This window comes from Chiloscyllium plagiosum, unplaced genomic scaffold, assembly GCF_037043375.1.
Source record: "Chiloscyllium plagiosum isolate Xiang-an unplaced genomic scaffold, Cpla_swu_hap1 HiC_scaffold_36, whole genome shotgun sequence".
Taxonomy (NCBI): Eukaryota; Metazoa; Chordata; class Chondrichthyes; order Orectolobiformes; family Hemiscylliidae; genus Chiloscyllium; species Chiloscyllium plagiosum.
In genome coordinates, this window is record NW_028270174.1 from 41,138,289 (window position 1) to 41,164,961 (window position 26,673).

Genomic DNA, 26,673 nt, shown 5'->3' on the forward strand with positions numbered 1-26,673 from the left:
CATCCTACCAAAAAGATTAATACCAACTCAAATGCTGCATCAACTGATTGCTGCTTTTCCCTTTTACTTCTTTCTATGCATTCTTTTTAATTTAACCTTACTTATCTTCTTGAGGAGAGCAATGACAGCATTGTGGTTTCCAGCACATCAGAAACAAGATTTGTCTTGGTGGAGGGAGTCAAGTTGTGCTCCGTCAGCAGTAGTAGAAGCCCAGTATGGGACCAAGCATCTTGAACAAAGACTAAATTACAGAGACCGGCACAATGCAGTTTCATGGCCTCAGTAGTGGGGCAAGATGACGCCGAGGAATGGTGACATGTTTCTGCAGCAGTGGCACAGCGAAGGGAATCAGGGATGACCAACTGCTTTGTGATGTTGGTCTCAGCATCTGGGTGGATGAGTCAGGATCCAAGCCGACAGGTAAGCACCTAAGAAGGTCTGTGCTTTTTTTTTTTATTTTTCTACCTTTCTACTCTTATGTCTGGTTTATTTGTGTTTTATGATGATGCTGCAGAGTGGCAACATTATACAACACTTCTAACTATTTGTAAAAAATACATGTAACAAATACTCATGACAATAAATCAAAGGATGATTTTGTTAAGTATTATACTCTCAGCATCTCACTTTTTTCTATGTCATGTTCAAAGTATGAATGTATTAATTTTAACTTGTATGCCTTGATATTTTTGTACAAAAGAACCTGAAGTGATCATCATGGAATCATAGAATTTTACAGTACATGAAGAGATCATTTGTCCCATTGTCTAAAATACTCGATAGAAAGATAGAGGCTAATGAATTACAGGTTTCCAAATGTTTGATATACATGGGTACTTTTGTGTTCCAGACGAAGTTAAAATACAAAAGATAACCAAAAGGAATGGGTGAAAGTAGAAACTACTTAATAGAAATGTTAAGTGTCTGCTTAACCCCATTAAAGTTATTCGGGTGAGTAAGAATTAAATTTTTAAAAGTGAATATACATAGGGGTTCTTTAATTAGCAGTTACATATTTCTGCAGGAAATCTGCGAAAATCTGGAGAAATAGTTCTTTTATAAATACTAATCAACCAGAACATGCATCAAATTAATTCTTCCCATCTGTCTTTACAAATTAAGGCTGTCAGCAATTTCCAACCTTGATCAGATTGGCTTAGGAATGCAACATATGTAGAGGTCAGTAAACCATATGCTGCAAGGTAATGCAAAACAGTAACAAGTAATACAAAGGATTAATGCATCAGCTCAGTGAAGTGCAACATTTGAGAATTTATCAAGATTAAGAGTGAACCTTTTACTATTAGATGTCCACTGCCCAGCTGATTAGGTCTTTTTCTTCAGTGCTATTTCAAGGTTGTAATACAGTCCATTATCAACATGCTCACAAAGACTTTGAAAGCCAAAGACTTTTTTTGTCATTAGCATCATCTGACCTTCCTTCTGAGTGACAATACACCTTAGTCTCTGATCTCTGAAAAACGTGACACCTCTTGATAACCATGTTACTCTTTCTTATTATTTTATTTACTTGATTTGGTGTCAACAAACCCAATTCCCTGATCCATCAACATTTACCCCTCAATAATATTCTCCTAATAGAGACCATGAAATAGCATCACTTTAAATTCTCTGATTGGGACCATGAAATTCCCCAAGAGACCACATGAATGACATGGCATAATGGTCATCAATTAGGATCTAAATAAAGGCTAATGTACCCTCTTGTAGAAAGAGCTGGGCAAGTCTGGCGTCAACTACTGAAGAAGGGTTACACCCAAAACGTTGACTTTTCCACCTCCTAATGCTGCCTGGCTTGCTGTGTTCTTCCAGCCTCCTGCCTATCCACTGTGAATTACATGATAATACCATAGTACTAGGAATAAAACAACCAGTGTGCCCATCAAGCAGCAACCTATCACCAAGAAACAAAGTCACCCATATAAAAGCAAAATACAGTACTGCGGATGCTAGAAATCTGAAGAAAGAAGAGAAAGTGAAGAAAGATGGCAGGTCTGGCAGCAAATGTGGAGAGACAAACAGAGTTAATGCTTCAAGTCCAGTCTGCTGATGTGGACCCAGAAGCTATAATTTTTAAGAAATAATTATGTGTTAACATTGATTGACAGGGTAATTTATTTTAAACCACCTTCCCGGTTATTTTATTTAGAATGTCATAGATTATATTCGAATGTGGACTGTCTCACCTGTCAAGGCACAATTTGACACAAATGTCAAAGCATGACTAGAAGTTTTAGAACAGGTTGTTGGATGCAAATTGGATTATGTTGCATAAACATGTAAGGGTCTGAAACTTCCGTTTTTAAATTCACTTATGGGATGTAGGCATTGCTGGCTGGGCCAACATTTTATTGCCTGGCTCTGGCTGCCTTCTTGAACTGCTGCACTCTACGTGGTGAAGGTAGATCTGCAATGAGGTTAGGGAGGGAATTCCAGAATTTTGACCAAACAACGCTGAGGGAATGGCAACCTCTCTCCAAGCTGGAATGTCGAGTGGCTTGGAGGGGAACTTGCAGCTGGTGGTATTCCCATGCATCTTCTAGGCAATTCTAAGAGTTGCTAAATTCAATTCTGCCAAGCTATAGCTGTGGGGACTGTTGTGTGATCTATTGAATTCCTCACAGACACAGTTCAAGAGTTACTGAACTGTCAATTTTAGGCACTCAAGAGAAGGCTGTTACCTTCAGGCTACTCAGTCAAGTATTTAGAAGTGCAGACAGCAAGCTGTATGCTTAGCACTGCTGTTAGTTAGCAGGATTACTAAGGAGTCAAATGAACTAAACTCAGTTGGGCTCAAGAAGTCCAAACATTGTTTAGAATGGGTCTACGCCACTTTGCTCAGGCAGGAATTCCAGCTGCCACTTGTTTCAACTGAGCAAGGTTAGAATTCAGGAAAATATCCAGGGGCAATACTAATGTGGTAAAGCCAGCTGCTGGTGAAAAGATGGAGTTGGAAAGGATGGCGACCAACATGACAGTGCTTGATGGAGTGATGGGTTTTGAGGCCAGATAATTAAAAAAATTAAAATTTGTAATCCTTGGAAGGGGGCTGTTGAATAACCTGAGAGATCTGCCTTGATTTCACTTGTTACCTGATATGCTCTGTAGGATGTTGATCAATTTATTATTCATATTTTCCTTACTTTATTTCTGAATGTTAGAACATAAGTGAAATAACTCCACAGAGACCGGTATCCCATCAACAAGTCACCTGTTATTTACATGTGCATAGTATTTGGCACTGGTCCAGATTTCTTAAAGCCAGTTGTCAGAGCGAACAGAACCTCCGACACTCCTGTTACACCTGGTCAGCCAGAGCTCCCTGATTGGGAACTCATTCTATGAGGTTTACTTGGTTGACCGCATTGCAATCACTACAATAAATTGTATAACTCTTGTTTAAGTACAAAATCTTGTTGCATAGTTCTTTTAATAAGTACTTGGATCCCACATTTTGTCAATCTTTTTAAACAATTACTGATCCCTAGTCAGGACTGGGATATATATTTGGAAGTTTGATCCAGGATCAAACAGGGGTCTTCCTCATAGTTTCTGTAATAAGGTCTGTTATCTTAATAGAACTTATACATATTTGCTATCGTGGAATGACTACATCTTGTTTAAGACAAAAGTCTCCTCTCATTAGTCTAGCAAGCCATTTTCCACGACCAAACTGCATCAAACAGATCCTGTAAATCTCCAGCAGGAAAGAAGGTGGCAGCAAATCTACTGGACAGGTCATACAGTGTGATGAATAGCAAGAGTTTCTCTCATAGCATGGTGGCAAGGAGTACAGACTTTATTCAGCTGCCTCTTATATCCTGGCAATGGTGGAGGTCTGGAGATTTCGCCAGACACAATTTTACAAAGGCTTATCTTGCAGACAGTAAGAAGCCGGAAGAGTTGAACTTTTGAGAATCCTACAAAACTGAACCCTTGAGGAAATATGTACCAGGCAGAATTGACAGTTAATGGTATAAAGAACATATCAGATTTGGTAAGAGATGCGAAGCAGCAAGAGTGAACTAGAATTACAAAGCCAAAAATAGAAAGTATTGGAGAAATTCAGAAGGTCTGGGTCCAGTGACCTTTCATCTGAATTGAAAGCAGCTGGGAGAGACAAGGGTGGGGATGGGGTGAGCAGAGATAGGCAAACAGATCCCCCCAAAGGGAAGGAGGCAATAGGATTGTGGACAGTAAGATGGGTGTGAAATAAATGTTGATTGGCTACTAATGGGAAGTATGAATAGTTGAAAATGGATTAGCTGTGCTGGGAATAGTCCATAGAGATCATGAGGTTGTGGAGGTGGGTAAAATAGTGTTAAATTCAATTTTGAGTACGATAAGATGCAGAAAACTATGTGCTCTAGCTTGTATTGAGCTGCACTGGAACATAATGACAAGCCTGGCAGAAACACTGGCAGTTGAACATGTTGTTTTGAATGGCAGGCAACTGGAAGCTTAAAGTTGTTTTTACAAATAGAGCAAATGTGTTCCACAAAACAGCCACCCAGTCTGTGTTTTATCTCCTCAATGTAGAAGGCAGCATTTGTGAGCAGCAAATGCTGTTGATGGGACTGAATGAAGTGGAGGTGCGACTTCACCTGTTTGTTGTGTTTGGGGCCTTGCATTGTGAGGAGGGAGGAGGCAAACAGGTAAATGCCGCACCTTCTGCGATAGCATTATTGCAATAATGCTGAGTTAGCATAACCGTGAAGTCGTACGTAGATAAAAACAAGGACTGCAGATGCTGGAAACCAGAGTCTAGATTAGAGTGTTGCTGGAAAAGCACAGCAGGTCAGACAGCATCTGAGGAGCAGGAAAATAGATGTTTCGGGCAAAAGTCCTTCATCAGGAATAGAGGCAGGGTGCATGCAGAGTGGAGAGATAAATGAGAGGGGGCAGGGGTTGGGAGAAAGTAGCATAGAATACAATATGTGAATCGGGGTGGGGATGGAGGTGATAGGTCAGAGAGGAGGGTGGAATGGATAGGTGGAAAGGAAGATAGGCAGGTAGGACAGGTCGTGAGGGCGGTGCTGAGCTGGAAGGCTGGAGATGGGGTGAGGTGGGGGAAGGGGAAATGAAGAAACTGGTAAAATCCACATTGTTGCCATGGGGTTGAAGTGGTCCGAGGCGGAAGATGAGGCATTCTTCCTCCAGGCGTCGGGTGGTGAGGGAGTGGCGGTGGAGGAGGCCCAGGACCTGCATGTCCATGGCAGAGTGGGAGGGGGAGTTGAAATGTTGGGCCACAGGGCGGTGGGGTTAATTGGTGTGGGTGTCCCAGAGATGTTCCCTAAAGCGCTCTGCTAGGAGGCGTCCAGTTTCCCCAATGTAGAGGAGACTGCATCGGGAGCAATGGATACAATAAATGATATTGATGGATGTGCAGGTGAAACTTTGATGGATGTGGAAGGTTCCTTTGGGGCCTTGGATGGAGGTGAGGGAGGAGGTGTGGGCGCAGGTTTTGCAATATCTGTGGTGGCAGGGGAGGGTGCCAGGAAGGGAGGGTGGGTTGTTGGGGGGCGTGGACCAAACCAGGTAATCACGGAGAGAACGGTCTTTGGGGCAAGCGGAAATGGGTGGGGAGGGAAATACATCCCTGGTGGTGGGGTCCGTGTGGTGGTGGCAGAAATGTCGTAGGATGATGTGGTTTATGCGAAGGTTGGTAGGGTGGAAAGTGAGCACCAGGGGGGGTTCTGTCCTTGTGACAGTTGGAGGGGTGGGGTTTGAGGGCGGAGGGACGGGATGTGGATGAGAAGCGTTGGAGGGCATCTTTAACCACATGGGAAGGGAAATTGCAGTGTCTAAAGGAGGAGGCCATCTGGTGTGTTCTGTAGTGGAACTGAGCCTCCTGGGAGCAGATACGGCAAAGGCGGAGGAATTGGGAATACGGGATAGCATTTTGCAGGAGGTAGGGTGGGAAGAGGTGTAATCCAGGTAGCTGTGGGAGTCGGTGGGTTTGTAAAAAATGTCGGTGTCAAGTCGGTCATCATTAATGGAGGTGTCAGAGATGGTCCAGGTGAATTTAAGGTCAGGGTGGAATGTGTTGGTGAAGTTGATGAATTGCTCAACCTCCTCGCGCCAATGCAGTCATCAATGTAGCGGAGGAAGAGGTGGGGAGTGGTGCCGGTATAACTACGGAAGATGGACTGTTCTACGTAGCCAACAAAGAGACAGTCATAGCTGAGCCCCATATGGGTGCCCATGGCTACCATTTTGGTCTGGAGGAAGTGGGCTCCAATCCGCAGCCCTCCACTCCCTCTGCTCCAATCCTGCAGCCCTCCACCCCCTCTGCTCCAGTCCCAACCTCCCCATCAAACCAGCAGATAAAGGGGGTACAGTGGTAGTTTGGCGCACTGACCTCTCCGCCGCTGAAGCCAGATGCCAACTCGAAGACTCCTCCTCCTACCGCCCCCTCGACCGTGACCCCACCCTATCACCAAACATCATCTCCCAGACCATACAGAACGTCATCACCTCAAGAGATTCCCACCCACAGCTTCCAACCTCATTGTCCAGGAAGCCCGTACTGCCCAATTCTACTTCCTTCCCAAGATCCACAAGCCTGACCACCCTGGCTGACCCATTGTCCCAGCCTGCTCCTGCCCCATCGAACTCATCTCCACTTACCTTGACATTGTCCTATCCCCCCTAGTCCAGGAACTCCCCACATACATTCGTGACACCACCCACGCCCTCCGCCTCCTCCAAGACTTCCGTTTCTCCGGCCCCCAACGCCTCATCTTCACCATGGATATCCAATCCCTCTACACATCCATCCACCATGACCAGGGCCTCCAAGCGCTCCATTTCTTCCTCTCCCGACATCCCCAACAGTACCCTTCCACCGACACACTCAATTGTTTCACTCAACTTGTCCTCACCTTTAACAATTTTTCCTTCGAATCCTCCCACTTCCTCCAAAGGTGCCAAGCAACAGGATTGTTGTCATGGGTGATTTCCATTTCCCTCATAATGATTGCAACCTCCTTAGTCCAAATAGTTTGGATGGAGCAGAATTTGTCAGATATGTCCAGTAAGGATTCCTGAATCAATATGTAAATAGGTCAACTCGAGGGGAGGCTATATTGGATTTGGTGCTTGGCAATGAACCAGGCCAGGTGTGTGAATTTTAGCAAGGTGTTTTTAAGTTCCCTATGGTAGGCTCATTCAGAAAGTAAGGAGGCATAGGATACAGGGAAATCTGGCTGAGTGAATTCAGAATTTGCTGGCCCATAGAAGGCAAAGGGTGTTAGTAGATGCACAGTATTCAGCATTAAGCTCGGTGTCCAGTGGTATTCTGTTCTAGGACCTCTGCTCTTTCTGATTTTTATAAATGACTTGGATGAGGAAGTGGAAGGGTGGCTTAGTAAGTTTCCCGTGACACGAAGGTTGGAGGAGTTGTGGATATTGTGGAGGGCTATTGTAGTTTGCAGCAGGACATTGACAGGATGCAGAGGTAGGCTGAGAAGTGGCAGATTGAGTTCAACCTGGAAAAGTGTGAAGTGATTCATTTTGGAAGGTTGAATTTGAATGCAAAATACAGGGTGGAAGGCAGAATTCTTGGCAGTGTGGAGGAACAGAGGGATCATGGGTCCATGTCCATAGATCCCTCAAAGTTGCCACCCAAATTGATAGGGTTGTTAAGGCGGTGTATGGTGTTTTGGTTTTTATTAGCAGGGGGATTGCATGTAAGAGCCACAAGGTTATGCTGCAGCTCTATAAACCATTAGTTAGACCACACTTGGAATATTGGGTTCAGTTCTGGAAGGATGTGGAAGCATTAAAGAGGGTGCAAAGGAGATTTCAGACCATAAGACTCAGGAGTGGAAGGAAGGCCATTTGGCCCATTGAGTCCACTCCGCCATTTAATCATGGCTGATGGGCATTTTAACGCCACTTAACCACACTCTCCCCGTATCCCTTAATTCCTTGCAAGATTAAGAATTTATCTATCTCTACTTTGAAGAGGCCTCCACTGCGCTTCATGGCAATGAATTTCACAGGCCTACCACTCTCTGGCTGAAGAAATGTCTCTTCATTTCCATTTTAAATTGACCCCCTCTAATTCTAAGGCTGTGCCCATGGGTCCTAGTATCCTCACCTGATGGAAACAAATTCCCAGCATCCTCCCTTTCTCAGCCATGCATTATCCTGTAAGTTTCTATTAGATCTCCCTCAACCTTCTAAACTCGAATGAACACAATCCCAGGATCCTCAGCCGTTCATCGTATGTTAGGCATACTATTCCAGGGATCACTCATGTGACTGTTCGCTGCACATGTTTCAGTGCCTGAGATGTGGGGCACAAAAGTGGACATAGGGGGCCCAACTACAGCTTTATAAAGTCTCAGAAGCCCATCGCTGTTTTTATATTCCAATCCTCTTGAGATAAATGACAACATTACATTTGCTTTCTTAATCATGGACTCAACCTGCAAGTCAACCTTGAGAGAATCCTGGACTAGCACTCCCAATCCCTTTGTACTTTGGCTTTATGAATTTTCTCAGTTTAGAAAATAGTCCATGCCTGTATTCTTTGTCCCAAAGTGCAACACCTCGTATTTGATCACGTTGAATTTCATCAGCCATTTCCTGGACCACTCTCCTAAACTGTCTAAGTCTTTCTGCAACCTCCCCACCTCCTCAGAGCTACCTGCCTATCCTCCTAACTTCATACCATCGGCGAACTTCACCAGATCATTAATATATAAAAAGTGAACAGCTGTGGCCCCAATACTGAACCCTGCGGGACACCACTTGTCACTGGCTACCATTCCAAAAACGAACCTTTTATATCAACTCTCTGTCAGACAGCCAATCTCAAACACCATGGGCCCTCACCTTACTCAGCAGCCTCCCGTGAGGCACCTTATCAAAGGCCTTTTGGAAGTCTAGGTAGATAACCTCCACTGGATTTCCCTGGTCTAACCTACTTGTTACCTCTTTAAAGAATTCTAACAGGTTCGTCAGGCATGACCTCCCCTTACTAAATCCATGCTGACTTGTTCCAATCTGACCCTGCACTTCCAAGAATTTAGAAATCTCATCATTAACATTGGATTCCAGAATTTTACCTACAACCGAGATTAGGCTAATCACCTATCATTTTCTATCTTTTGTCTTGAATCTTTCTTGAACAAGGAGGGTTTAGAACAGCAATTTTCCAATCATCTGGGACTTTTCCCGACTGCAGTGATTTTTGAAAGATTACAACCAACGCCTCCGCTTTTTCTTCAGCCACCTTCCTCAGAACTCTAGGATGTAGCCCATCAGGGCCAGGAGATTTAGCAATTTTTAGACCTTTTAGCCTTTCTAGCACTTTCTCTTTTGTAATGGCTACCATACTCAACTCTGCCCCTTGACTCTCCTTGATTGGCCGCACGGTGGCTCAGTGGTTAGCACTGCTGCCTCACAGCACCAGGGTCCCAGGTTCGATTCCGGCCTTGGGCGACTGCCTGTGTTGAGTTTGCACATTCTCCCAGTTCTGCGTGGGTTTCCTCCAGGTGCTCCAGTTTCCTCCCACGGTCCAAACATGCGCAGGTCAGGTGAACTGGCCATGGCTAAATTTCCCGTAGTGTTAGGTGCATTAGGGAAATAGGACTGGGTGGGTTATTCTTCGGAGGGTCAGTGTGGACTGGGTGGGTTACTCTTCGGAGGGTCAGTGTGGGCAGAAGGGCCTGTTTCCATACTGTAGGGAATCTAATCTAATCATATTACTCATGTTTTCCACTGTGATGACTGACACAAAATATTTGTTAAGTTCTTCAGCTATTTTCTTATCTCCCACCACTAGATTAGATTACTTACATTAGATTAGATTAGATTACTTAGTGTGGAAACAGGCCCTTCGGCCCAACAAGTCCACACCGACCCGCCGAAGCGCAACCCACCCATACCCCACATTTACCCTTACCTAACACTACGGGCAATTTAGCATGGCCAATTCGCCTGACCTGCACATCTTTGGACTGTGGGAGGAAACCGGAGCACCCGGAGGAAACCCACGCAGACACGGGGAGAATGTGCAAACTCCACACAGCTAGTCTTGCTGCATCAATTTAGAGCGGCCCAATTTCTACTTTTGCCTCTCATTTGTTTCTTATGTACTGAAAGAAACTTTTACTATCATTTCTAACATTACTGGCTAGCTTACCTTCATATTTGATTCGCTCCTTCTTTATTTCTCTCTTTGTTATCTTCTGTTTGTTTTTGTCGTCTTCCCAATCTTCTGATTTCCCAGTGCTCTTGGCCACTTTATAGGCTCTCTCTTTTCCTATGATACATTTCCTGACTTCCTTTGTCAACCATGGCTGTCTAATCCCCTCCTGGATAATCCTTCTTTTCTTTGGAATGAGCCTCTGTAATATGTCCTCAATAACACCCAGAAATTCCTGCTATTGTTGCTCTACTGTCTTCCCCACTAGGCTCTGCTTCCAGTCGATCTTCATCAGTTCCTCTCTCATGCCCTTGTAATTACCTTTATTTAACTGTAAAACCATTACATCCGATTTTGCCTTCTCTCTTTCAAACTGTATACTGAACTCTACCACATTATGATCGCTGCCTCCTAAGTGTTTCCTTACTTTAAGATCTTTTATAAAGTCTGGCTCATTACATAGCACTAAGTCCAGAATACCCTGCTCCCTTGAGGGCTCCATCATAAGCTGTTCCAAAAAGCCATCCTGTAAGCATTCCATTAATTCCCTTTTTTTGGATCTACCGGCAACATTACTCACCCAGTCTATTTGCATATTGAAGTCCCCCATGATCGCCATGACCTTGCCTTTCTGACATGCCCTTTCTATTTTCTGGTACATCTTGCACCCCTGATCCTGACCACTGCAGGGAGGTCTGTACATGACTCCCATTATGGTTTTTTGCCTTTGTGTTTCCTCAACTCCACCTACAGACTCCACATCATCTGACCCTACGTCATTCAGTGCCATAGATTTAATTTCATTCTTAACTAATTTGGCAACCCCGCCCCTTCTGCCCACCTCCCTGTCTTTTCGATAAGTTGTAAATCTTTGGATGTTTAACTGCCAGTCCTGAAACCCGTGCAAGCAAGTCTCTGTGATGCCTACCACATCATAATCATTCATGATGATTTGTGCTGTTAATTCATCTACTTTGTTACGAATACTATGAGCATTCAGGTAAAGCACCTTAATGCTAATTTTCTTATCCTCATTATTTCTATCACCTCTAGTAGTATGTCCTAAGTTATCCTTCCTTTTTGCTTCATTCCTGGTTTGCCTCGAAGTTAAAAAAAGCTAACCTGCTGCTTATCTTTCTACTTGACTCCATACTCCCTGTTGCTTTCTCGTTCCCTTCCCCCCCGACTCACAAGTTACCAGAATGCTGATTGGACTGGAGGGCATGTCTTATGAAGAAAGGTTGAGGAGGCTAGGGCTTTTCTCATTGGAACGAAGAAGATTGAGAACTGACGTGATAGAGGTGTACAAGATGATGAGAAGCATAGATAGAGTGGACAGTCAGAGACGTTTTCCCAGGGCGGAAATGGCTGTCATGCCGGGGCATAATTTTAAGCTAATTAGAGGAAAGTTTAGGGGAGATGTCAGAGGTAGGTTCTTTACACAGATCGTGGTAGGTATGCAGAATGCACTGCCAGTGGTAATAATAGTCAGATAGATTAAGGACATCCTTGGATAGGCACATGTATGATAGTAAAATGAAGGGTGTGTAAGTCAGTTTGATCTTAGAGTAGGATAAAGGTCAGCACAATATCGAGGGCAAAGGGCTGTGCTGAACTGTTCTATGTTCTAGATACAACTGGTGGTTATTCAACCTGAGGGTCACGATCCCTCAAAGTGAGAAATTGAGAAGCAGCGTCTTTTCTGGTCCTCAACCAGAATGGAATTGAACCCACTGACCCATCAGTTGACTGGATGGCTGTTCTGCAATGCAGAGTATTGCCAACAGAGTGGGTTCAATTCCCGCACCAATTATCATGAAGGACACTCCATCTGAACCTCTCCCCTGGCCTGAGACATGACGACCCTCAGGTTAAACTCCACCACCAGTTGTATCTTTCTAATGAGACAGGAGACCAGTGGCCCATTAAGACTATGGCAAGACTAAGACATTAAAGTATGTACTACTTTAAAAATAGATACAAGTATACCTTTGCACCCAGCTGAAATGTTGCTTCACCCTCCAATTCACCTTATCTTGATTCAACATGTGCAATGCCAGAAGAAATCGCATATTTCTGTAAATATTTCATATTAAAATTGATCCTCCATGTGCAATGTCACCAATGGCAAAAGGACCAACTGCAGTTTTACAACTATGCATTGGCAATAAATTATAATGAGGTATAAATTATTTAAAAATCTGTTAAGGATATAGGTATTTCAAATCTTGCTTCACCTGAAAATTGCACACGATCTTCCATATCCAATATGTGCAATAATGAACAGTGTGCATGTTTGTAGAAGAAACATGTCCCCAACAAAGCTTTAACAGATGTCAGTTAAAGTAATACAAATTATGTATTTTTAGCCAATTCAAATTCACTTACCAGTAAAAAAGTTCTTCTGGGCAAAAATAAAATGATAGGTTGCTTTGTACACTTCAATTTCACACTGCCACTCTTGAGGCATGTTCCATATCCTTTGGTAAAAGGCATTGAGATGAAACTAAAAAGAAAGATAGTTAAGGTAGAATAGACATTAATGTTGAATAGAAAAAGTCCAAATACAAACTGAACTAGTACGTCTGCAGTTCAAATAATGTTATTTGCTTTCAATAACAAAGCTAATTTGTAATGTGCTAAATTAAAAAGGTACTCACATGTAATATCAAATTAATTTTTACAGTAATTTTGTAGTTTAAGTCATGGACAGCAGATTTGGCTGACCTCAAGTAAGCAGAATCTGGGAAATCAGTCATTACAATATTGAAGTCCAGATGTGAAAAAAAACATAAATGGAGTTTCAGCAGCTGATGACTGAGACATGATGAAATGAAGCAATGTTACAGAACTGGCTTAACCTCAGAATATTGCTAGGGAGAGGAATGGAGTCACTAAGATAGGAAATGGTGTTTTTAGTAGGAACCAATGTTTTATGGGTTCAGTCTTCCCAATATTTAGTTGGAGGAAATTTCTATTCAACCAGTACTGATATTGGACTAGCAGTGTGACGCTGCAGAAACTGTGAAAGAATGAAGAATACTAGTGAAGTAGAGCTAGATGTCATCTGTAATTATGTGAAAGCTAACTCTGCTTCTGCATAATGTTAATAAAGAATACCAGCGAGTTGAGAAATGGAATATATCCTTGGGAAACACCAGGTGTAACACTGTGGAAGGAGCAGAAGAAGCCATTGCAATTGATTATCTGGTTTCAATGAGATGGATGAGAACAGAACCAGGTTAGACTGGTGCATAACAATGGAGAAGCATTGGAGGAGGAGGATGTGAACTGCCAAAAAGGTGGCAGACAAGTTGAGAAGGACAAGGAAGAAACATTTAACTTTGTCTCAATCAACTTAGTTAAAAATCACACACCACCAGGTTATAGTCCAACAGGTTTATTTGAAAGTACTAGCTTTCAGAGCACAGCTATCTGATGAAGGAACAGCGCTCCAAAAACTAATACTTCCAAATAAACGTGTTGGACTATAATCTGATGGTGTGTGATTTTTAAACTTTGTCCACCTCAGTCTCCACATCCTGGCTTCAATCAGCTTAGTATCATGTGCGATATTGATAGGAGTTGTTTCAATACTGACAAAGACTGAATCCTCACTGGAAGGATTGAAACATGGAGCTCCAAGGAAGATGAGCACTGATTTGGAAGGCAACAATGTGTTCAAGGATTTTGGATAGGCAATGGGGATCTTTGTATTCATTCATTCATGGGATGTAGGTATGGCTGGTACAGTAGCATTTATTGCCCATTCCTAGTTGCGTTTCAGAAGATGGCAGTGAGCTGTCTTTTTCAACCTTGCAGTCCATTTGGTGTAGGCACACCCGCAATGCCATTAGGAAGAATGCACTTAGTGGTGAGTATCTGGAACTAGCTGCCAGAAGTAGTGGTGGAAGAGAGTACAATTTTGTCATTTAAGAAACATTTAGAAAGATATATGGATGCGATAAATATGGAGGGATTATGGACCAAATACAAGCAAATGGGACCAGTTTAAACAGTGAAAACTGAGTGGCATGGGCAAGATGAGCCAAAAGCCCTATTTTTATGCTGTAGACCTATGAATCTATGAATCCAGGAAGTTCCAAGATTTTGAACCAAAGACACTGCAATACAGCAACATATTTCCAAGCCTAGATAGAGAACATTCCCACTTCTGACCTTATGATGGAGGGAGGGTCATTTATGAAGCAGCTGAAGATGGTTGGATTCCAGCATTTCTTACAGGATTGTCCTCAAGCTAAGATCTCCGACAACCACAACTATCATCATTTGACTCAATGACTCCAACCAGTGGAGAGTTTTATCTATGATTTCTATTATATTCCAGTTTTGCTAGAATCTTCTGATGCCACACTTGCTCAAATGCAAACTTGATGTCAAGGATAATGATCCTCATCTCACTTCTGGAATTCAGCCCTTTTGGTTTTAACCAAGGCCAAAATGAGGTGAGAAGCTGAGTAGCCTGGCAGAGCCCAAACTGAGTGCCAATGAACAGACTATTGAGAAGCAAGTACTGTTTTGTTAGCACTGTTGATCGCACCTTTCATCATGTTAGTGATGATCAAGAGTAGGCTGTTGTGGTAGTAATCAGCCAGGTTGGATTTGTCCTGCTTTGTGTGTACTGGACATAACCGGACAATTTTCCTTATGATCCAACAAATGCCAATGTTATAACTATACTGAAACAGCTTGGCTGGGCGCAGCAGGTTCCATAGCATGTCTTCAGTACCATTGCCAAAATGTTTTCAGAATCCATAGCCTTTTCAGCATTACCTCCAACCATTTATCAATATCACGGGTCATGAATCAAATTGGCTAAAGTCTGGCATGTCATGCTGGGGACCTCTGGATGTAGTTGAGAACGCGTCAGCCTTATCTCTTACACTGTTGCACTGGGATGTGTTCGCAAATCTCCCCCCCTGATCTGATCCACTGGTTATGGAATTGCTTAGCTCTATGTATTACTTGCTCCTTTAGTTGGTTGGCATGCAAGTAGCCCTGTTTTGTAGCTTCACTAGGTTGGTATCACATTTTTAAGCATGTCTGGTGCTGCTCCTGGCATACTCGCCTGACTCTCCACTGAATCAGGATTGATTCCCTGACTAGATGTTAATGTTACAGTGGGGGATATGCTGCGCCATGATGTTGCAGATTGTGTGACATTACAATTCAGCTGTTGATGGCCCAAAGTATCTCATGGATGCCCAATCTTGCGTCGCTAGATGCATTCAAAGGCAGATTGGTGAGAATGAGGTTAAGTATGTTCTTCCCTCTTTTTGGTTTTCCCACCATCTGCCACAGACCAGTCTAGTAGCTATGTCTAGGACCCAGTAGTGTTGTCAAACTACTCTTGATGGTGGACATTGAAATCCCCTGCCCGGAGTACATTTTGTTTCACTAATGGTGCTTCTTCCAAGAAGTGTTCAACATAAAACAGCACTGATTAACAGAGGTTTCGTGGTACATGGTAATCAGTAGGAGGTTTCCTTGCCCATATTTGACATGTTATGAGACTTCATTAGATCTAGTGTCAATGTCAATGGGAAAGGACATACCCAGAGATGCTGATGCTGCTGCCTGGGGCGTAGTAATTAAGCTGTGATGGCATGAGTATGACTATGTCAGGCTGTTGCTTGACTAATTGGTGAGACAATACTCCCAGTTTTGGCACTAACCCCAGATGTTAGAAAGGGGGGCTTTGCAGGGCTGTCAGGGCTGTGTTTGTCGTTGTTATTACCAGCGACTTATTCAATAACAGGTGGTCCACCTGGCTTTATTCCTTGTTTCATTTCTAGCAATTGATATATCTGAATGGCTTGCAAGGCCATTTCAGAGGGCATGTAAGAGTCATCACATTGTTGCGGTTCTGAAGTCACATGTAGGCCAGTGGTAAATGAGGTATTAATTTCCAAAGTCTATGGGATCATGGGATTTTTTAAAGAGGGGCAATGATGGTAAATGAGAAATAACTTCTTGAGAGAAAGAGCTATTTACAACATTGACTAACAATGGGAGCCAGGAAAGGCGATTGGGTGATCAGCAGTTTACTAAGAATAGGATTGAGGGAACAGGAGGTCAGGCAGCATCCAAGGAGCAGGAAAGTTGACGTTTCGGGCAAAAGTCCTTCATCAGGAATAGAGGCATTCACCCTGCTTCAATTCCTGCTGAAAGGCTTTTGCCCGAAACGTCGATTTTCCTGCTCCTCGGATGCTGCCTGACCTGCTGTGCTTTTCCAGCACCACTCTAATCTAGACTCTGGTTTCCAGCATCTGCAGTCCTTGTTTTTACCTTGACAGGAGTTGAGTGTCAATGCCAGGAGCTCAGAAAGGGCATAACAGGAGATGAAGAGAAACTACATAAATACATGGGCTCAGAGTAGGATCATAACATAAGATCGGCCAACTGGAGTTGTGGTGGAAGGAATGGACTGATCAGTTGGTTCTGATTTTAGTGACAAAGGTCCTTAAACTTGATGCAATGAGATCTGGGTAGAAGTAAAAAGGGGGATGTGTTATTTGCCATCTTCTAATCTCTGGGACTGTTAAAAATTTCTTCAATTCTAGAAAAGTTGAAGCCAATAAAGTACAATTGGAGCAAATCTCGTCCACATTTGGGATTGGATGCTCTTAAAACTTGCACCCATTAATTAGAATTTGCAAGAGCTATAGTATAACTCAATCTCAAGTAAATTTTACAAACTTGAATTGCTTAGGCAGTCGTCAGGCAATTATTTAAACATTTCTTAAAGTCTTTGTTTGAAAAGACCAGTGGAGAAATTTAAACTTTTCAGACTTTTCACTGGCATTCATTCATCAATAAAGCATTCATATGAAATCAAGCATGCAGATGGTGCTCTGATTCACTGAATTCACAGAAATGCACCAACTCAAAATGCTCTCAAGTTCGTGTAACATTCAACCCTTATGAAATAAAAACATACACATTAAACAAAAACAATCATTTATGGACGCTATAGATTGTATCTTCATGGCTGAATGATAAAACCTGGCTTGGTTTCATTAATTAATACTATTTGTGGACAACAGAAGGCACTTATAGAGTCTGTGCAATTTAATTTCTTCCCCGGTGCGAGGGGTCAACCCAAGTGCATCAAACTCTACAAAGTGAGCCAAAGAAAGCACCAGGATAGAAAATATTAATTCTGGAATTATCAGATTTTCCAACACCATCTGCCCCCTACACTGAATAATAGCTCAAAGTAATATTGTTTGAATATTAAGGTTATAAGTACAGAAGAGGAAAAGGTGTGAATGTGCTCTCACCTCAGAAAACTTCACTACCTCAATTATCTGACAGAATCTACAGTAACAGCTCTACAGACTTGAGTTTTCCCAGATTTTTTTTCATTTCAGATCAGCATCTGTGGTATTATACTTTTATTATACTTATTCTGTTGATTTTTCAAATTTTTGCCTATTCTGATTCCTTGCAGCAATGCTATGGGCTGAATTCCTAATAGGGTAAGGTGGGTACAAATATAGGCATGTCCACAATAGCTCTCTACTGACTAGTGTGCCAGTTTGCCAGCATGATCCTGCTACTGGGCCATTTCAATATATGTTGTTTCAGGGGGAACATGCTACCCACCTAAATGTGATGAGTAACTAAATATATATTATTAAGGGTCAATTAAGGTATTTTGCCGAATCTTAATCACACACAGGTCCCTAGCTGAGATTGAAACAATGCAGACTGAAAGGGCTGTTCGAGTGGTGGGGGCCAGTGCTCCATCAGCTATTTTTTACCCCATGTTTGCAACTAGAACATGACCACAGTAGTAGGGTGCTGATCTGAATGCTAGAGGATCTCCTATTGGCCCCCCAACTGCAGCAGCACGTCTACTATCCTTAAGATGGAAAATCTGTAGTGGACACTAATTGGCCAACCCGTCAAACATTTGTGTCGTACATCACGGATTTGGTGTTGAGACATTGATAGGTGCCTGTCATTGTGTCCTGAACTCAAAGCTAAAATACAGCTCAATGGCTCATACTTTTTGTCACAGTGTACTCACCATACATGATGTGACACCTCTTTCTGCCGTTATGGTGAAGATGATTACGAGTTCAATTATTTGGATACCGTTCTCATTACTGTATTAGCCCAAATATAGACAAAAGAGTTGAATTCCAAAGGTTAACTGACAATGACTGCCCTTGTCATCAATGCAGCATGTGACTGAGTGTGGCACCATAACAAAATTGAAATCATTGAGAATGCAGGAAAACTTTCCAATAGCTAACATTAAGCACAAAGAAAAATCACTACTTGAGGCTAGTTGTGTTTATTTGTATGCAAGTAGTAAAAGTTAGTTGATGGTTCATTTAAGCTACTCTAAATTGGAGACTGAATCTATGGTTACTGGGTTAGTCAGTGCATTCTTATAAGGTGCAACTCTGCAAACAAATGTTTATAAAAGTCTGCAAAAATAACTCTAATTCAATCTTTCACAAACTAGATTTCCGGAATAGAATATGCAGTTCCATTTGCAATTCCTCAGATAACAAGGTGATCCACATTCACATGGAACATGACCTGGACAACTTTCAGGCTTCATCTAATAAGCACCAAGTCAGGTTAACGCATAACAAATGCCAGGTAATGACTGACCCCAATGAGACTGTCTAACCACTTCACCATCACAAAAATTCTAAAATATTAATGTTCAAGTTGGGGAGGATTTTTCCCTTTGTCCAAGACCTTCTTTGGAACAGATAAAGATTATATCAATGGCTCACCTATTGACATCCTTATATACTTGATCACCTACAGCGCATGAACAGGATGGATTAGAATAATTTCCAATTGCTTGAATGAATGCATTGAACAATTTCAGCATCATCTAAATCATTAAGAATAGGTAAGTATGTGTAGAAAATCATGAGGTGTGGCAACCAGGTATGATAAGAACAAGTGAGAGTGATGAGTTCAAGGAAGGAAGGTCGCATTCCTGTTTCACAGGCCAGTTAATTAAATGTCAAATACTCAAGATGTCAGATACCTTTGATGCAGAAAATAGTCCAAAGGCCTGTTTTAAATTAGTGCAAATTTTGCCAGCCGCCTTTGAAAAAATTCAATTTCAAGACTAATACCTCAACCTGGTATTAGGACTATCATTTACAAATACATCAATGCTGTTAATATCTTTCTCAGCTGCTATACCTTTCTGCATCAGTAGGAAAGGAAATATGCCTCTTAATTTCCAGATCTGGGACTCAATCAGCCAGTTAGTGCATGAATAACAGGCACTGCATAACCAAATCTATAGCCTACGGCTTCTCCCTATTCTGTATTTCTAATTGATAAATTTAACATCTGATCTCAATGAAACATTGAGGTCATAACATTATGCCTCTAAAGCAAAAGGCAGATAATATTTTCAGAGGATTGAGTGAAGCAATATTCCTTGCCACCCACTAAATAGCCTTACCAATTTAATCAAAACTCAAAGCAATAAAATCCTGACAACTAGGCATTTTATTCTTCGTTATGGAATGATGAATGAAGAGCAAATAGAGAATAAACGTTATGTTTAGATTTAAATGAAGAGTTTAATGAAAACTGCAACAGAAAATGCTGGGAACTCAGACCAATCAATATCAAAGACCGGCTAAGCTCACATTTTGGGGTAAACCCTTCTTCAGAACCAAAGCAGTTTCTTTCCAACATTCCGTCTTTTTTAAACAAATTTCAAGAATCGCTGATATCCTATTTTATAATATCTAGATTAAGCTGTCAACAAAGACATTACAAATTTGTAGAACACAATTAGGAGAAGGCAGAGAGACTGGGAGGACACATCTCAAGAGATAACAAATGGTAAGAGATGTTATGGAGAGAAGATGTTAAAGAAAAAGATGAAAATGAAGAAAAGTAAATAACAATATTAGAAGAGCTTGAGAAAAGTTCTTGGAAACAAAAAGACTGACATTGAACAGTGAGACATGAAAAAGACTGAACCAAGGACCTGTTTTTGGGAAGACCACAGAAAACATAAATAGATCAGTTTCTGGTTGGCAATATGTACTAAATGTGAGCTACCAGAGGAAGTGGTGGAGGTGGGTACAACTACTACATTTAAAAGACATTTCAACAAGTACATGGATTGGAAAAAATTAGAGGGATATGGGCCAAACACCAGCAAATTTATGAAATCTGGTTGGCATGGACAAGTTGAGCCAACGAGCCTGTTTGTGTTCTGCTTGACTCTATGAGTGATGTGCTATAAGGATCAATGCAGAGGACTCAATTATATGGAAATAACTTGGATAAAAGGACTGAAGGCATGATTGCTAAACTTGCTAACGATACAAACATAGGGGACGCAAAGAGGCTAGAAAGAAATATATGGATAAAATGAGTGAGCAAAGGTTTGGCAAATGTGGGAAAATGTAAAATGTCAATTTTGATAGGAAGGATAAAAAAGAAGCATATCATCTCAATGTGACAAGTTACAAATGGTAGCTGGGTGTCTCATGCGTGAATTGGGAAAGATTAATCTACAGGTACAGCAGATAACTAGGAAAATTCACAGAATGTTATCAGTTACTGCAAAGGGAACTTAAAGACCAAGGAAGGTGGTTAATCTTCCATTTTAGATGGCATTAGTGAGATCAGATCTACCTTGTAGAGTATTTTTAACTTTGTTTAAAGAATTTAAATGCATTTCTAGCAGTTCAAAGATGATTTACTAAATAAACGTAAAACAAAGAACTGCAAATCTCATACCAAAACAAAAATTGCTGGAGGAACTCAAGTCTGGCAGTCAGTGGACGTGATACATTAACTCTGCTTTTGTTTCAGAGTTGCTGCCAGACCTGCTGAGTTTCTATAGCAATTTCTGTTTTCATTTACTGATGAATATTTGGACAGGTTGTCTTACAGGGAAAAGTTGGATAGGCACTGAAGTTTAGAATAGTAAAAGGCAACTTGACTGAAACACCTAGTATCTAAGTGGTCTTAACTGCAAAATTAGGCATTTCTTGTGGCAGAAGTGATCACTGTTTAAAAATAAGGTCTCATTTAAGATAAAAATGAGAAGACATTAATATTCCCAAAGGGTCATGAGACTTTGGAATTCTTCTCCTCAAAAGATGGTGGAAGAAGAGATGTTCAATATTTTTAAGACAGACGTAAACAGCTTCTTCATAAGCAAGGAGAAAGGTTTGGGGATTGGCAAGAATGTGGAGTAATCTGATAACCATGATCTTATTGAGTGGCAGGACAAGTTTAAGGGATTGAGTGACAATGTTGCTAATTCATACTTACTTTTCTGCTTTATCCCTTCATAGACACATGCATACATAGTAAGAAATAGTCTGCTCTTATTTTTGAAGGATGATCTACATAGAGTGAATAATCAGAGACTTTTTTTCCCCAGGGCAGAAATTACTACCATGAGGGGGCATCATTTTAAAGGTGATTGGGGGAAGGTTTAGGGGTGATGTCAGGTTCTGCATGCAGAGAGTGGTGGGTGTGTGGAATGCACTGTTAGTAGTGGTAGTAGAGTCAGATACATTAGGGACATTTAAGCGACTCTTGGATAGGCATATGGATGATTGTAAAATGAAGGAAGTGTCAGTTAGTTTGATCTTAGAATAGAATAAATGGTCAGCACAACATTAAGGGCTGAGGGGCCTTTACTGTTCTATGTTCTATATTTATGTTCTAAGTGGCAAGGATCACTGCCAGATGTTGATGACTGCAGATTCCTACTACCAAACCCAGCATAGACAGGAAACTCAACAAGAATCAGACGCATCAATTGCTTTGCATTCTTAGATTCTGTATAATTCATTGAGTAGCAATGTAATCCAGTCAACCAAACAAATTCTGGCTTATTAGAATATAACACTGCTGTTTAACGTCTTATCAGTTTCACAATGGAACAATATGAATTTACATCAATTTTATACCTAGCAAACAGAACAAGCGAAAGACATATTGAAACAAGAAAACTATAAATTCAAACTTTAACTATGACATTCAGATATGTAAAAATAGAATCTATTTATCCATTATAAATGTTCAACTAATTTTACTACAGTACCTCTAAACTGAGTTTTTAAACTCCAAAACAATTTCAAACAAAAACTCACAGCCAACATTTCTGCCTCCAAAAGAGTTCGATACAGCATGCTACTGGTTGCATCCACATGGAGAAGCTGACCTTTAATAGTTGGTGAAAAGCCTATTGAATCAAAAATTCACACAACGGAATCAGTAGTGTAAATAGTACAAAGGGATGAAGTAATTATTCATATCTTCTTCCTAGATCTGTTTTGAAATGGTTTCCAACTACAATACTTAAAATTAATTTTTGCAATCTAAATGGACACTTTCTCAACACAGTCTTTCAGAATAAAAAGGAATGTTTCAAAACATGAACGATGCTCACCATTTTCGCTTACAGTCATAGGAACATTAACTTCCAAATATGAACCTGCTCCAACATTTACATGTATGGCATTGGTCTCCTGAAATAAACATATTGAGAAATATAAATTTTAAATCTGATACTGTATTCACATCCAGAATCAATGTTATATTAGATTATAGAAAAGTTTACATCTACTCGTCAAAAAGCAATCACCCCACCTACCCTGCAAGATTTATTTTGTGCTCTGCTCAGTTTATCCTATAAACAGGAAGAGGAGTGTAAAATTGTAACACAAACCATGGTTCCACATCCCTTTTCAAAGTGTTTAATCTTACTGGATATCTTGCTTAAGTGACTGATATCTATACGAGAGTGTCTTGGCAGAGATTGGTGAATTAATGATCAGAATCAGAAACCTGAACTAATTCCAGTCGTCCCAAAAATAGCATCATAATGTAATGATACATCCCTTACAGTAGCTCTTGTGGTACAGTTCCCCTACCTCTGGGCCAAAAGACCTGGGTTCAAGTACTTCCTTCTTCAGAGATATGTTACAATATATCTTCATAAGTTGTTTAAAATATCTGCATGCCTTACTTTCATTCTGACAAAGATCAGCATAGCTCAGCTACAAAATACTGCAGAGGTTTCAAAGAACCCTCTATACAAGGATTCAGATTTTAAAGACATCCTAATAGTGCAGGCTCTAATTATCATACAAATCAACCAGCAATTTGTGCAAGGTAAGGATACCCATTTAATTGTGAACTGTTGAAAAATGTTAGTCAATTTGCAATGTCTAATATTTAGTTTCATGAAAAACAGCACCTTGCCTTTAACGTTTGTGTACGTTTTCCTGAAATTGCTGCGTTTGCCAATTAAATAGACAATAAATTCACCACAGGATGTATGTTTCCTATTTATCACAGCCTAACCACCTCAATGCTGAGATATTAGGCAACCCCTGGTATCTTTCCTTCACTCCAGCATTGTGGTATCTGAGGTAACTAAGTAGTTCAATACTGGTTTGTCAAACCCTGTCATCAGTTAAAATCAATGGGTAGAATGCTCAGGTTTTCACGTTTGTGTTTGGGCTCTATCTGAGCCTGTCAAAAACACTCAAAATGATTATCACTTCACAGATGTTTTTTTCATCTGGGAAATCTTGGGCGACAGATTCCCAGAAGTTAGTGAAAATATTGCAGTTCTTTGCAGAAAGGCTTCAAGTACATTCTCAAAATATTTCCTCTGACCTCCTGATAACCATTTTCCATGATAAAGATCAGAGTTCAGAGCGCATTTTGGGAATCTTGAGTTAGAAATGCAGATGAGGTGTCTCTTCCAATTTAGCCAATTATGCTATGCTTACCAACACTTGACACTGTGAATGATGGTCTAAGCGGAGAAAATGGTATTGGAGTACCTGTCCTGCTAGTGGGTTTGCAGGATTTTGAGGAGGTGTAGCTATTGATATTATTCAAAACATTAGCAGTGTTTGTTGCATGCTGCCCATTTCTTTGACATACCCAAGAGGGCTGGTAACACTGTTAACCCTGTGAGCCATACATTGGTGCCATGTTTCAGATATCTGATATCAAATACTGCTCCTCAAAAAACCAAAAGCTGCATTAGCACACTGGAAGTGATGAGGAGTTTCACTTCAGCATTTGCATTCACTAAGAAGAGGCTTCTAAGGCAGAAGGATTTCCCAGTAGCTCAACATTGATCTCATCAGTTGGGACAATGTTGTGCTATGGGAACAAGCTATGAGAAGACTTCTGTCCTCTGAATGTTTAGTCAAAAGCCCATTCTCTCATGTGTTTGTGAATATACTGATAATGGCTTGGAGCTCAGCATGCGCACACGGACAAATATTATCTACGTACTACAACTCAGACAACAGAAGCTGGGGTGGCCTTGAGTCTAAACTGGATGCAATAAAATTGAGGTTTCCTACTCACCTGTGATAAGAGTTATACAATACGGAAACAGACCCTTCGGTCCAAGTCATCCACACCAACCAGATATTCCAATCTGACCTAGTCTCATTGGCCAGCATTTTACCCAAAGCCCTCTAAACCCTTTATACTCATATACCCATCCAGGTACCTTTTAAATGTTCTAAGTATAACCACCACCACCACTTCTTCTGGCAGCTTGTTCCAAACATGCACCAATCTCTGCATGAAAATGTTACCCCTTTTTAAATCCTTACCATCTCACGCTGAACCTATGCCCTCTAATTATGAACTCCACAATTTTGGGGAAAAGAGCTATTCACCTTATCCATGCCCCTCATGATTTTATAAACCTCACTATCCTCTGACACTCAAGAAGGAAAAGAGCACCAGCTTAGAACTTAAAACACAGAACAGAACAGCACAGTACAGGCCCTTTGGCCCTCGATGTTGCGCTAACATTTTATCCTACTGTAAGATCAAATGGACATTTTACTATCATCCATGTGCCTATCCAAGAGTTACTTAAATGTCCCTATGTATCTGACTCTATCACCACTACTGGAAGTGCATTCCATGCACCCACCACTCTCTGTGTAAAGAACCGACTTCTGACATCTGCCCTAAACCTTACTCCAATCACCTTAAAATTATGCCCCCTCATGATAGCTATTTCTGCCTTGGGACAGTCTCTGGCCATCTTCTCTATCTATGCCACTCATCATCTTGTACATCTCTATCATGTCAGCTCTCATCTTTCTTCACTCCAATGAGAAAAGCTCCCTCAACCTTTCTTCATAAGGCAGCATCCTGGTAAATCTCCTCTGCACTCTCTAAAGCTCCCACATCTTTTCTATAATGAGGTGTCCAGAACAGAACACAATATTCCAAGTCCGGTCTATAGATCTGCAGCATAACTTCACGGCTCAAACTCAATCCCCCTGCTATTGAACACCAACACACCACCTTAACAACCCTATCAATTTGGGTGGCAAGTTTGAGGAAGCTGTGGACAATGACCCCAAGATCCCTTTGTTCCTCCACACTGCCAAGAATCCTGCCTATAACCCTGTAATCTGCATTCAAATTTGACCTTTTAAAATTAATCAATTCACACTTTTCCAGGTTGAACTCAATCTGCCACTTGTCAGCCAAGCTCTGCATACTGTCAATGTCCCGCTGAAGCCTACAACAGCCCTCCACATTATCCACAACTCCATTAACCTTCATGTCATCAGCAACCCACCCTTCCACTTCCTCATCCAAGTCATTTATAAAACTCACAAACAGCAGAGGTCCCAGATCAGATCCCTGCAGAACACCACTGGTCATTGAGCTCCAGGCTGAATACTTTCCATCTTCTCCCACCCTCTGTTTTCTATGGACCAGCCGATTCTATATCCAGACAGCCAAATTTCCCTGTATTTCCATGCCTCCTTACTTTCTGAATGAGCCTTCCATAGAGAACCTTATCAAACACCTTGCTAAAATCCATATACACCACAGCCACTACTCTAGCTATAGTAATGTGTTTTGTCACATCCTCAAAGAATTCAATAAGGCTTGAGAGGTATGATCACAAAGCCAAACTGATAATCTTTAATCAAACTATGCTTTTCCAAATAATCATAAATCCTGTCTCTCAGAGTCCTCTGCAACAATTTGCCCACCACCGACGTAAGACTGACCAGTCTGTAATTCTCAGTTATCCCTATTCCCTTTTTGAACAAGGGAATAACATTGGCCACCTTCCAATCATCTGGTGGTACTCCAATGGACAGTGAGGATGCAAAGATCATCGCCAAAGATGCAGCAACCTCTTCCCTTTCTTCCCATAGTAACCTTGGGTATATCCCATCTGCTGTAGGGGAATTATCTATCCTCATGTTTTTCAAAATTTCCAGTACATCCTCCTTCTTAGCACCAACCTGTTCCAGCATATCAGCCTTATTTTACACTGTCCTCACAAAAAAACAAAGTCTTTCTCAATAATGAATACAGAAGCAAAGTATTCATTAAGGACCTTCCCTACCACCTCCAACTCCAGGCACAAGTTCCCTCCACTATCCCTGATCAGCCCTACCCTCACTCTGGCCATCCTCTTGTTCCTCATT

At 41.4% G+C, this 26,673-nt stretch overlaps 1 protein-coding gene across 12 annotated transcripts in view; it reads right to left on the reverse strand.

Annotated features, from left to right (window-relative positions):
* bltp1 (bridge-like lipid transfer protein family member 1) overlaps positions 1-26,673 on the reverse strand; it is a 434,366-nt gene that overhangs the window by 311,423 nt on the left and 96,270 nt on the right. For all 12 annotated transcript variants that reach the window (XM_087980106.1, XM_043674037.2, XM_087980105.1 and 9 more), the window contains 3 exons: positions 22,620-22,698; positions 22,321-22,412; positions 12,569-12,686 (listed from right to left, as the gene is read on the reverse strand). In XM_087980106.1, the coding sequence (XP_087836232.1) occupies positions 12,569-12,686; positions 22,321-22,412; positions 22,620-22,698 (289 nt within the window). The remainder of the gene's footprint in view (positions 1-12,568; positions 12,687-22,320; positions 22,413-22,619; positions 22,699-26,673) is intronic.